The 10,430-nt window shown below is 39.7% G+C and overlaps 2 protein-coding genes across 2 annotated transcripts; both read right to left on the bottom strand.

Moving 5' to 3' along the window:
• Positions 1-3,812: 3,812 nt before the first annotated feature.
• LOC113303840 lies at positions 3,813-6,462 on the bottom strand. Its single transcript, XM_026552925.1, has 2 exons — positions 5,832-6,462; positions 3,813-5,029 (listed from the first exon to the last, which is right to left on the bottom strand). The coding sequence occupies exon 2, from the start codon at positions 4,706-4,708 to the stop codon at positions 4,058-4,060; it is 651 nt and encodes a 216-aa protein (XP_026408710.1). The 5' UTR covers positions 4,709-5,029; positions 5,832-6,462; the 3' UTR covers positions 3,813-4,057.
• A 130-nt stretch (positions 6,463-6,592) lies between these two features.
• LOC113303839 (protein CfxQ homolog) lies at positions 6,593-9,735 on the bottom strand. Its single transcript, XM_026552924.1, has 7 exons — positions 9,469-9,735; positions 8,747-8,857; positions 8,554-8,652; positions 8,333-8,443; positions 7,944-8,247; positions 7,624-7,763; positions 6,593-7,513 (listed from the first exon to the last, which is right to left on the bottom strand). The coding sequence occupies exons 1-7, from the start codon at positions 9,610-9,612 to the stop codon at positions 6,977-6,979; spliced, it is 1,446 nt and encodes a 481-aa protein (XP_026408709.1). The 5' UTR covers positions 9,613-9,735; the 3' UTR covers positions 6,593-6,976.
• Between the last annotated feature and the right edge of the window lie 695 nt (positions 9,736-10,430).

Raw genomic sequence — 10,430 nt, forward strand, 5'->3', positions numbered from 1 at the left:
TTTTTTGTCTGTTTTTCTTTTCTTCTTTTGATCAGAATGAGATTTTATTCTCCATGTGACTTTACTAGTGAGCCTTCCCCAACTTGTTTGGGTCTAAAGGCTTGGTTGTTGTTGTTGCTGCTGTGTGAGTTTACTAGTGGTTGAATTTTTGTGGGGTTTCCATGGCAAATCAACCTAGTGAAAGTTCAAATGCACTGCATGCTGTTCAATCTTCATTTGCTGGTGGTTCTGGTAGTTCCAGCTTGCCTCGTTCTTACAGCCAGCTTCTAGCCAGTTGAATCCTATTGTATATTCGACTAAACAAGGAGGTCGAGGATTTGGTTCAGCTGTGCAACCCCTTGCTCTTATTTCTGAGGACATGGACCCCACTTCGACGCAGATTCTTAGCACTTCATCATCTCATATTGGGGCATATGATGTGGTAACACAACATGGTTCTGACATTAATTCTGTTGTTCCTTCATTTCATTCAGCAATCGTTTCAACCAAACCAATTTCTGTTGATCCCCCTTGATTCTACGAAAGATTCAGGAGCCACTGCGCCACCATTACCTGAAAGTTTTGGCACAGAGCACTTGGACACTGGACGAGAGACCTTTATCTTCTCGGGGATGTGATAGAGAAGTTCCAAATTGTGGCACAAAAGTTTGATTACCTTATATCTAAAGATTCTAAAGATGTGGAAATTCAGGGAGTTATTGTTGAGGTTCCTGAAATTATACTTAGACCTGTAACTCTGGATGAGGTGTTGTGGCTGTGGCCCGCGAGGTTTCTGAAAGCTTATATAGGAATGCGTCGATCAGTACTGCTGTTGATGCTCAGATTGCAATTATGGTTGCTATTGGAGATGTTTGTAAGCTTGTTGTGAAGGAGCTTACTAATTGGGTGATTTACTCCAATGACGAGTGTAAGTTCAACAAAGATATTATTGTTGGCTGCATGTGTTCCGAGCTACTGAACCTCGCAGAATACAGTATGCACTTGACAAAGCTTATGATGCAGGACGGAATACAACCGCTTCAGGGTTTGTGATATCTCTCCTGCAGGCCTTAGTTACGCAGGAATCTGGAGTCGGTGTCTCTGAGCTCCACAATCTCATAGAGGCACTGGCAAAGCTTGCTACCGCACTTGGATCCCCTGAATCTTTACCACAGCTTGTTGAGGTTTCCAGAGATGTCTCTCTTAATGCCCCTGCTCTGTCAGGTTATATGGTTAGCAACAGCGAGAAAGCAAATCAGTCTAGAGACAGAATGGCTCCCTCTGTCCGTTTGTCTGTAAGTAGGGGTTATGACTACAATACTGCTGACTGATGACAGCAGATCCTCCTGGCTTCCGTGATCACTGATCAGGTTTTGATGCTTTACAACACATGGTATCAGATCTGTGAAGCTACTGGTACAGATGATGCAGCTGTCACCAGTTTTTTTGTCACAGTTGTAGTGAAGTGGCCTGCTCAAAGGTGATGATATATATGACAGACCGTCTGTTCCGTCTGCTCACGGAATTTTCAGTAACACACTGCTTGGCCATGGATGGCTTTACTCCAAGCTCATTGTCGCTGCAATTGTCTCTGCAAGTTCCAGCTGTCATTTATTGCTATTGATATGCATGCCAAATTTGTGTTTCAGATCCTGAAGTATTCTGCAGTGCATCAAGGATAAAATAAAATATTTCTCCTTCCCAAGATTCTGTTGATTACTGTTAGAGTCGAAAAGATGCTGATGAGAGAAAGATCACATTAAGCCGAGGCCGTATTTCAGATTGTTCATGAACTGGCTTGGTTCTCCTGAATCCGTGCTTGAGGGTGCCAACTTTCAGATTCTGAGAGCGTTTGCAAAGGCCTTCCATGCATTGCAGCCACTGAAAGTTCCTGGTTTCAGTTTCGCATGGCTGGAGCTGGTGAGTCACAGGAGTTTCATCATTTATGCCGAAATTGCTTTACGGTAAATCTCAGAAGACTTCACCCTATGTCCAGCGCTTGCTTGTAGATTTGTTCAGTTTCGGAGCTGTACTTGCAAATGCTTGGTTCTCCTGAATCTGTGCTTGAGGGTGCCAACTTTCAGATTCTGACAGCATTTGCAAAGGCCTTCCACGCATTTGCAGCCACTGAAAGTTCCTGGTTTCAGTTTCGCGTGGCTGGAGCTGGTGAGTCACAGGAGTTTTATCATTTATGCCAAAATTGCTTTACGGAAACTCCGAGGAGACTTCACCCTATGTCCAGCACTTGCTTGTGGATTTGTTGAAGTACATGGAGCGGTATTTGCAAAATGCTGGAAAAGCTCAGCTTGGAGAACCTGTTCATTTCCTCTATAAAGGCACTTGGCGTGTTCTGCTGGTGCTTCTTCATGATTTTTGATCTAGACACCGGAAACACATTACTTGTCCTATGGTTGTCAGACTCTAGTAAAGAAAACTTAATGGATACTGTACGAGGAAAACACTACTACTATCTGCAACAAAATTTAGCTATAATCGAGGAACTGGCATTCTTTTGTACGTTTGCATTTGTTTGGCTGTTGTGAAGTTGATTTAACTCATTTTTCTTGTGGACTGGATGGAGGCCTACTATGTATTTGGCGTAATCAAACACAATAATTACCGGGTTAGATAATTGCCAGTTTTTCTCCAAAATAAGAATGCTTCTGTTCTGACCAAGGGGTAGAGAAACAGAAAGTACTGAGATTTCTGGAATCAGTAGTCAAGGTTAACAGAAACACTTGACAAGTTTATTAGGAATCCATCCATCTATGATCTATACTACTGCAGAATCTTGTTTTACAATCCTGCTGAGTGACTCCAATTTCTTCCATTATGAAAAAGTGCATTCAGTTGACACAGTGGCATAGTGTCCATACAGTCGAGCAGACATGGGTTATATAACATGATCAGCATAGACAGCGGTAATTGGGCCTATGACCAAAGAAGAAGAGCGGAGCAGCTGCAAATCTGGCAGGAAACACTGCAACTTGACAAAGAAACACAACATCCACGGCTCCACAAGTTGGTCATTTCATTTTAGATTGCATTTTATAGCTTAGGAATTTGTTTTTCCATGAGAATGGTGCACCAACGAATTAGTTAATGTTGGCTTGCTTTCGAGGGTAACCTTTGCTTCTTTCCACAGATAACGGCAGGGATTTGCCGATAGATTTATATTAAGTGAAAATCTTGTGTAGAATGCCCATTGAGAGAATGTCTGTGTCCAAGTGAGTATCCCAATCATGGAAACAGCATATTTCTCATGTCTGTATTCCTAGAAATGTCAGCAGGTACTTGTGTCCTTCACTTTCACAGGGGGAAATAACATAAGATTTTATGACGCCTGTGGTCTCTTCTGATAAAATGCCTGAGTTGGATCGTGTTGGTTCCGTTCCAAGAGATTATCATGAAACTGATTGTTGTAATGGCTTGTCTCTATGCAAAGCCAACTCTGGTTCTTCTGAAATTGGCAAGTGGGTTAGGCACAAATTTGTGCATGGAAATTGAATTAACCGACTTGAGCACCTTTGGCAGATTCGGCCGTATACTTGGATGGGATGGTATGCAAAAAGGTGTCATGCGCAGTTCGACCTGAAATCACTATAAGTGTCAGCAAAAGTCATGAAAGTCCCATCCGAGGCCGGTGGTCGAAGTGGGTTCATTAGGCATTCCAGAGAGTATTATCTATGCAGGCAGTATCACTATCATCTCGCAGCTAGAAGTTTTGGATTTTGAAGCACTCCATCAGACTAAAAAAATATGAATGAACTACTAAGAACTGCTAGAATCAAAAAAAAAATTACACTGCACATCTGAAATTATGAATGCAACAGAGACTGCATTATCAATTCAACATTTGGAAACAAGTACTCAGTGCATCTGCGAAATTATTACATTACATAGATAACAAAAATCAAAAGGAAAAAAAAATGATTCCGCAGTCGGCACTAACTAGTAGCAGTTTTCAGCACTTGATCATATTACACTGCACATCTGAAATTATCAATGCAGGAGACAGACTGCATTACAAATCCAACATTACCAAACTAGTAGTCAGCAGCAGTAGCTAGTCTTTTGTTCAGCAGCAGTTAATCATCATATCAGTAAAGCTGCCTGCATAATTACTCAACGCCTGGAACTCGAAGTCGGTCACGTCAGGAAAAGGCTCAAACATAAGCCATTGATTAACATCATAATCAAACTCCTTCTCCAAAGCAGAATTGTAATTAGAAAAACCCGTAGGTGATGAAGGTTGATAATCAAATTTAGTTTCAAGTGGAAGAGAGGAGGGGGATTCATTCAACATAACCATATCATCTTCATTACAACCCTTTGCCACAGATTTGTTCTTCTCCATCATCAACTGATCTATTCTCTCTGAAATCATACCAAGCATGGGCTCGAAATTCCTTTCAATCCTTTGAATCTCTTCAACAGATAAGTTATTCAACTTCTGATCAATGAATTTATCTTGTTGGTTCTCTTCTTTAACATCTTCATTGCAGAATTTCCTCATCTTGTTATCATTAGTACATTCAGAATCACCCCTTTTTCTTTTCCCTGCTGCTGTTTTTGGATCATAATTTATGTAATCCCTCACAATCTCTTGACACTCATTAGGGTTTTCTGGTAGTACCCGAACCAATCCATCCCCCTTTTTTACTGCATTGAACTCAGATTTAACATACAATAAACCCCTAAGATCACATAAAGTTGTTAAAGTCTCCATTCTGTACTTAAAAGCAAGAGTTTTTTTAGCAAGTACTTAAAACTCCTTCCCCCCATTCACCTTAAATTTATCCAAGAACCAAGACAAACCTGAAGATCAACACGGCCACATTTCTTACAAGAACCACGGGCTTCATCATCAGCGTTCCAACCAGTAATACAAGCAGCCGCAGGCGCTGTTGACATTGGCTGACATAAAGATCTTGCTTCGGTTCATCTTTATTAGCTGCATAGGAACGTACCAAATCACAATTTGCCAAATATGATGAGTTTGAGGTGCAGCACTATTATGAACCCAGTTGTTCGACCTTTCCTGCTGGCGCTGGCATTTTCATAAACAAAAGATTAAGAAGTTGAGATTTTTGTTCTCAAATGATGGGGCATAAATGTTATGATTTTCAATTTATTTGCTGATCCGAACACTACGTATTTTATCTATTCTTATTCTCCTCCTATCAGACTTGATCAGTTTAGGGAAAAGACAACTAAAGGAGCTTTACCATCAGACCATCTCAATTTTTTTCTTAAAATCAGGAGACTCAGCAAGGATGAATCCTGCGAGGCTAAGACATTTAGCGGACTGACTGACTGGTGGCTGGTGAAAGTGAACACAACTCTGCCTACACAGTAACAGTGGCAAGAACTTCTCCAAGGACAATTTAGCAAGCATGTCTTTATTGAGAGGAACTCCTCCCTTCCTTCTTTTGGTGGGTAGTCTGACTACTGTTTGGATATGGTTAGCAAGCTGTAAGCTGTAATTTCAATTTTGAATAACGCAACTTACAGAATTCGCTATGTCCAGTTCGGGATTGCACAAGTTAACCACGGATTTACCTAAAGGATGGGTCTGCACAATATGAATTTAAAACATTCATGACACATCTTCCAGTGAGCAACGAAATGCAATTTCCGCCTCAAAATTTCATCAATTGAGAAATTTTCAGTTACTAATTTAGTGTTTTGGTTTAATCAAAGATCAAATTTCAGGTTTACAATCTTTCAACATATGTACTAAATCACATTTTGAAGTCAATCTAGCAGCTAGACTAACTATGAACCCTAAAAATAACAAAATCTCAGTACCCCTTTTCACATAAATCACCACAACAAAAAATTCCACTTACTTGATAACAACACCCCAACAATCATCTCAGGGAGGAACATCTTCAGCCTCTCCTTCCTGCTATATTGTTTTGGATGAGGTTTCAATCTGAGCTTCAGCTTTATCACTTTTTTCTTCTTCCTCTTCTTCTCCTGCTCTGCTCTCCCCATCCTCTTCACAGCTCACCTCTTCATCTTCATCTCTGTCACTCTCTGAAGAACTTGAACCATGAACATCCTCAGTACTTCCTTCATCACTACCAAAACAGCCGTACTCCTTCTGAAGATCAATCGAACTCCGTAAATAAACTACATAATTAGGGTCAGAATCAGGTTGAGATTCTACTAGTCCATTAATATCTTCTGATCATCCCCTTGTATCCTCTGGATGAGCCAAGTGATATTCAATTCTTTCTCTGAGAACTTGTTCCTTCATTTCTTCAGTAAGCTCAACCCGAACCCTCTTTTTTGAAGACATTTTTTCTCTGCAAGTTTTTGTTCTGTGCCAACTACCCTTTTTATTGCTGAACCGGTGTACCTACCCCCCTCTTCATTAAATCCTGCATTTACTTCACCTTATCGTATTGCTGCTGCACTGTGGGGTGCTATAGAAGTCTTGAATTGTGTCAGGTCCTATAGGAGACTTAAAATGTGTCTAGCTAGTAACATTTTAGAACAGCAATTTAAAGTGTGACAACTCTGGTGCTGCAAATGAGCAACAGACCGGTACTGAAGCAAAAGGGCATACAGACATGCAAATTGAAAAAGAGAACTTGAGCTGTTCTTGTTGCAATTTCACTTTCATTATTTATATCTGTTCAAGGTGTACAGAAATCAAATCCACCCCAAAATAAAGAAATAAACACTATTAAAAAAAATAACTTATAACTTCTTCTAATTCCGCAAAAGAATTTCATGACCTGTTTAGAACATGCTCAACTATATTAAAATCAACATAGACAGAGAGAAACAGATTGAATACAATCATTTGCACCAATAATATACACAACAGTTTTTACCTTGAAAACTATCTGCATTTTCTTCCACTCAAATCCATCCTTGTAACTTTACTAAGTTTCGCTATAAATGGCTGCTAGAATAGTTTAGAACAGGCTTCCTTCATGGCCGGGTAACTAACTGAACAGATAGTGGTAAATGTGTTACTTTCTCACTGCGTAAGTGATTTAAGACCTGCTTCTAGATCTTCCAAGGTAATTGTGACAAGATCATCACTATCTGTACATTCAAAATCAAGTCTGAGATCCAAATTTTCCCTCGCATTCACAAGCATTGGATCCACTATACCTCCATTCATTTCTTTCCGTTGTTTTTCAGTTGTTTCTTTCTCTATCAGTTTTGCAACGGCTTCCACGGTACACGAGGAGTGCAACTTGAACCCGTAGAGTAAACTGACTATATCTTGATTATTCATCTTGAGATGGACAATTTGTGCTAGCTCTTCAGAGTTAAAATCATCAAAGACAAAGAACTTTGTCACTCTTCTGGAGAAACCTTCATTTGATGTGATTACACGCTTCATTGGCTCACTGTAGCCTGCGAAAATGACGACGATTTTCCCAGCATCCATGACGGACATGATCTCTTCTAAGGCTTCTAACCCGTAATCCTTGTCGTCAGACTTTTGCATCGGTATTAATCTGTAGGCCTCATCCACAAAGAGAATTCCTCCCTCAGCTTCTTTTATCTGCCAACAGTATTCTCATTTGGTAAGAGTAGGCTACATGTTTTCAATCAGTTTTTAGTGGGGCTGAATAACAGATAAAATGGGACAATATGGTTTCTCAAATGACTTACCTTTTTCCTCGTTTTTGGCCCTGTGTGACCAACAAATTCCCCTACTAAATCGGTTCGTTGAACTTCTGTTACCTTGTCAGTAGGTATAATTCCAACCATATGCAGTAGTTTCCCAAGAATTCGAGCTACCATAGTTTTTCCTGTTCAGTGTAATATGCACCATCAGTTTGGTAATAATATAACGCGCTTGCAGTTCAAGAAGTTCTCCAAGAAAAGAGTCATTAGTTGCAAAGCTTTGTTATACTAGTTGGTTATGCGTTTTCAGTACAGCTCAGGCAGATTCTATACAGATATTGTTAATGTCAATTGTCAAAGGTTACCTGTTCCAGGGTTTCCAAGGAATGCCATATGGGGAGACCTTCTGGCAGCAACTTTGAGCCCTAGAGCCCTGCGCTTCTCATCCAAGAGCATCCCTTTGGCCCATTTCCGCAGTTGTAGTTTGAGTTCGTGCAACCCCACAATGTTTGAAATTGCATCTTCAAGCTGAGCCATTTTAGCTTTTGTTTCAGTGCATGCCTCAATTGCTCTGCGCTTCCTCTGCTCCTCAAGATGCAAATTCAGTAGCTCACGTAACTTCTCATTTCCAGGGCCTTGAGAGAGATGGTTTAGAGGAGTCATTCCATCCTATAAGCAATCGACAGATGAATAAGTTTCCCAGACCATCACAATAGGTAATCAAAAGCATAACAGGACCCAGAATTGAGCTTACATTGTCCTTCACACTACAATCAGCATTGTACTCTAGCAGAGTCTTAACGGTTAAGCAATCTTCTGCTCGAAGGGAGTACCATACTGCAAGATGCAATGGGGTCATCCCATTCTGAATGAAATAAGACCCAAACAGAAGAGCTTAATAACAACCCCTTTCCAAGACATCATCTCCATTCAAATTTCAACTGAATAATTAATTTTGAGAACAAGGAGACTCACATTAGCTTTAGATTCCACTAAAGCCCCATGATCGAGAAGCACCCGCGCTGCTTCACTGGAGCCGTTCTTCGCTGCCATATGGAGTGGGGTTTCTCCATACTGCAAAAGGAAAACCCAAATGTCGATCACCATCAGTTAGAAAAGAACAGACTAGTTCCTCTACAAATAGTTAAAGAGTTTCATAGACACCCACCATGTTCCTTGCTTCCAATTCAACTTTTTCTGATCCTCGCCAGTTAAGCAAAAACTTGACTATATCTACTTTATTCCCTGCGGATGCAACGTGAAGGGGAGTTTGTGCCATCTGCATTTGATGAGTAGAAAAACGGATCACGGATGGTTTCAAGGAAGAAACAAGTAATTCACTACCATGAACCAGATGCTCCAAACAAATGGGCAATAAAATAAAATCTTTGAGACAAATTCTCCAGGAATAAAGTATCCAATTTTCAGGCTTTAACCCCACTAATACACGCAATGAAATTAAAAAAAGAAAGGAAATACAATTAGACAAATGAATCATTTTTAATTAACTGACAGCAGAGAAGAGAAGAATGCAGTCGGTGTCTGTGTGTGTGCACAGATCAAAGAAATCAGCAAAACTTCCAAATTCAATGAAGAAATCCAGACATTCAAATTGAAATAAATATATCAAAATTCAAACCAAACCCATCATCAAGAACAATCTAAATAAAAAATTTTGGGTTTCCTGAATGAATTAACTGTACAGATCCACTGAAGAAACCCTTGCAAGAACAAAAATGTGAAAGATGGGTTCTTTTTTTCTTTAGACCTTCAAAGATAATAATAACATATGAATGAAATCAATCTAAGAAATGAAAACCCATTTAACAGAAATTATCAAACTCTTGAAACCCCCAAACCCCAAATATGAAAGAGATTTGTGGAACTTACAACAGCATTTCTTTCATTGAGCAGCGATGGATTTTCTTGTAGTTTTTTCTGAAGGGCAGATAGATCTCCTGATTGAGCACAGCTATGAATGGTGATGACATTAGGTTTGTTAGACCTTGACCTTTGATCTTGATTCACCGGCATTTTTTTCCTCTCTTCTTCTTCTTCTTCTTTTTTTTCTTTCTCGTAAAACCAGAGAAGAAGAGAGAGAGAGGGGAGCAAGAGAGAGTTGTTTGTATTGGATGGTGTGTGTTTTTGGAAGGTTTTTTGATGTTTCTTAGAAATTCTCGGTCAAGTTGGGTCTCGTCGTCATTTGCAGTCACTCATATCAATTTTCTTTTCTTTTCTAACATCAATTGTCACAGCACCAACAGTCTTGGACGGTGCTGCCTTGGAAGGTCTTATTGGTCCTTTTCCTAGGGCAATCTTTTTTTTTTCTCTTTATTCTTGCAGAAATTGCTTAAAGCTGGCAAAAATGATCGAAAAACAAACTGTTTGCTAGTCCCTCACTCACTTGTTGATGGCGATGTAGTATGTTTTCTAAGAGCAAGTCTTATGGTGGAATCCATCCATCTTACATCTTCCACGCCACCTCAACATTTGGAACTGTGGATGGAACGCAAGTGTAATGGTGAAATAGTAGAAACGCTATTTTTAATGGAGCTAAAAAAACGCAATTAAGAATGAAGCTTTTTTTTTCAGCCGTTAGATTTCAACAACTCATTTTAAATCTACGGATAAAAGAAAACGCAATTAAGAATGGAGCTAAAAAAACGCAATTAAGAATTGAGCTTTTTTTGCAGCCGTTAGATTTCAACAACTCATTTTAAATCTACGGATAAAAAAAACGCAATTCTTAATTGCGTTTTTAGCTCCATTCTTAATTGCGTTTAACGCTATTCTTATTGGCGTTTAGATGGATTCCATGGACCCTTCCACCAAACCATGGAACCTTACTTGGA

The sequence above is a fragment of the Papaver somniferum genome, chromosome 8 (assembly GCF_003573695.1).
Source record: "Papaver somniferum cultivar HN1 chromosome 8, ASM357369v1, whole genome shotgun sequence".
In the NCBI taxonomy this organism is placed as follows: Eukaryota; Viridiplantae; Streptophyta; class Magnoliopsida; order Ranunculales; family Papaveraceae; genus Papaver; species Papaver somniferum.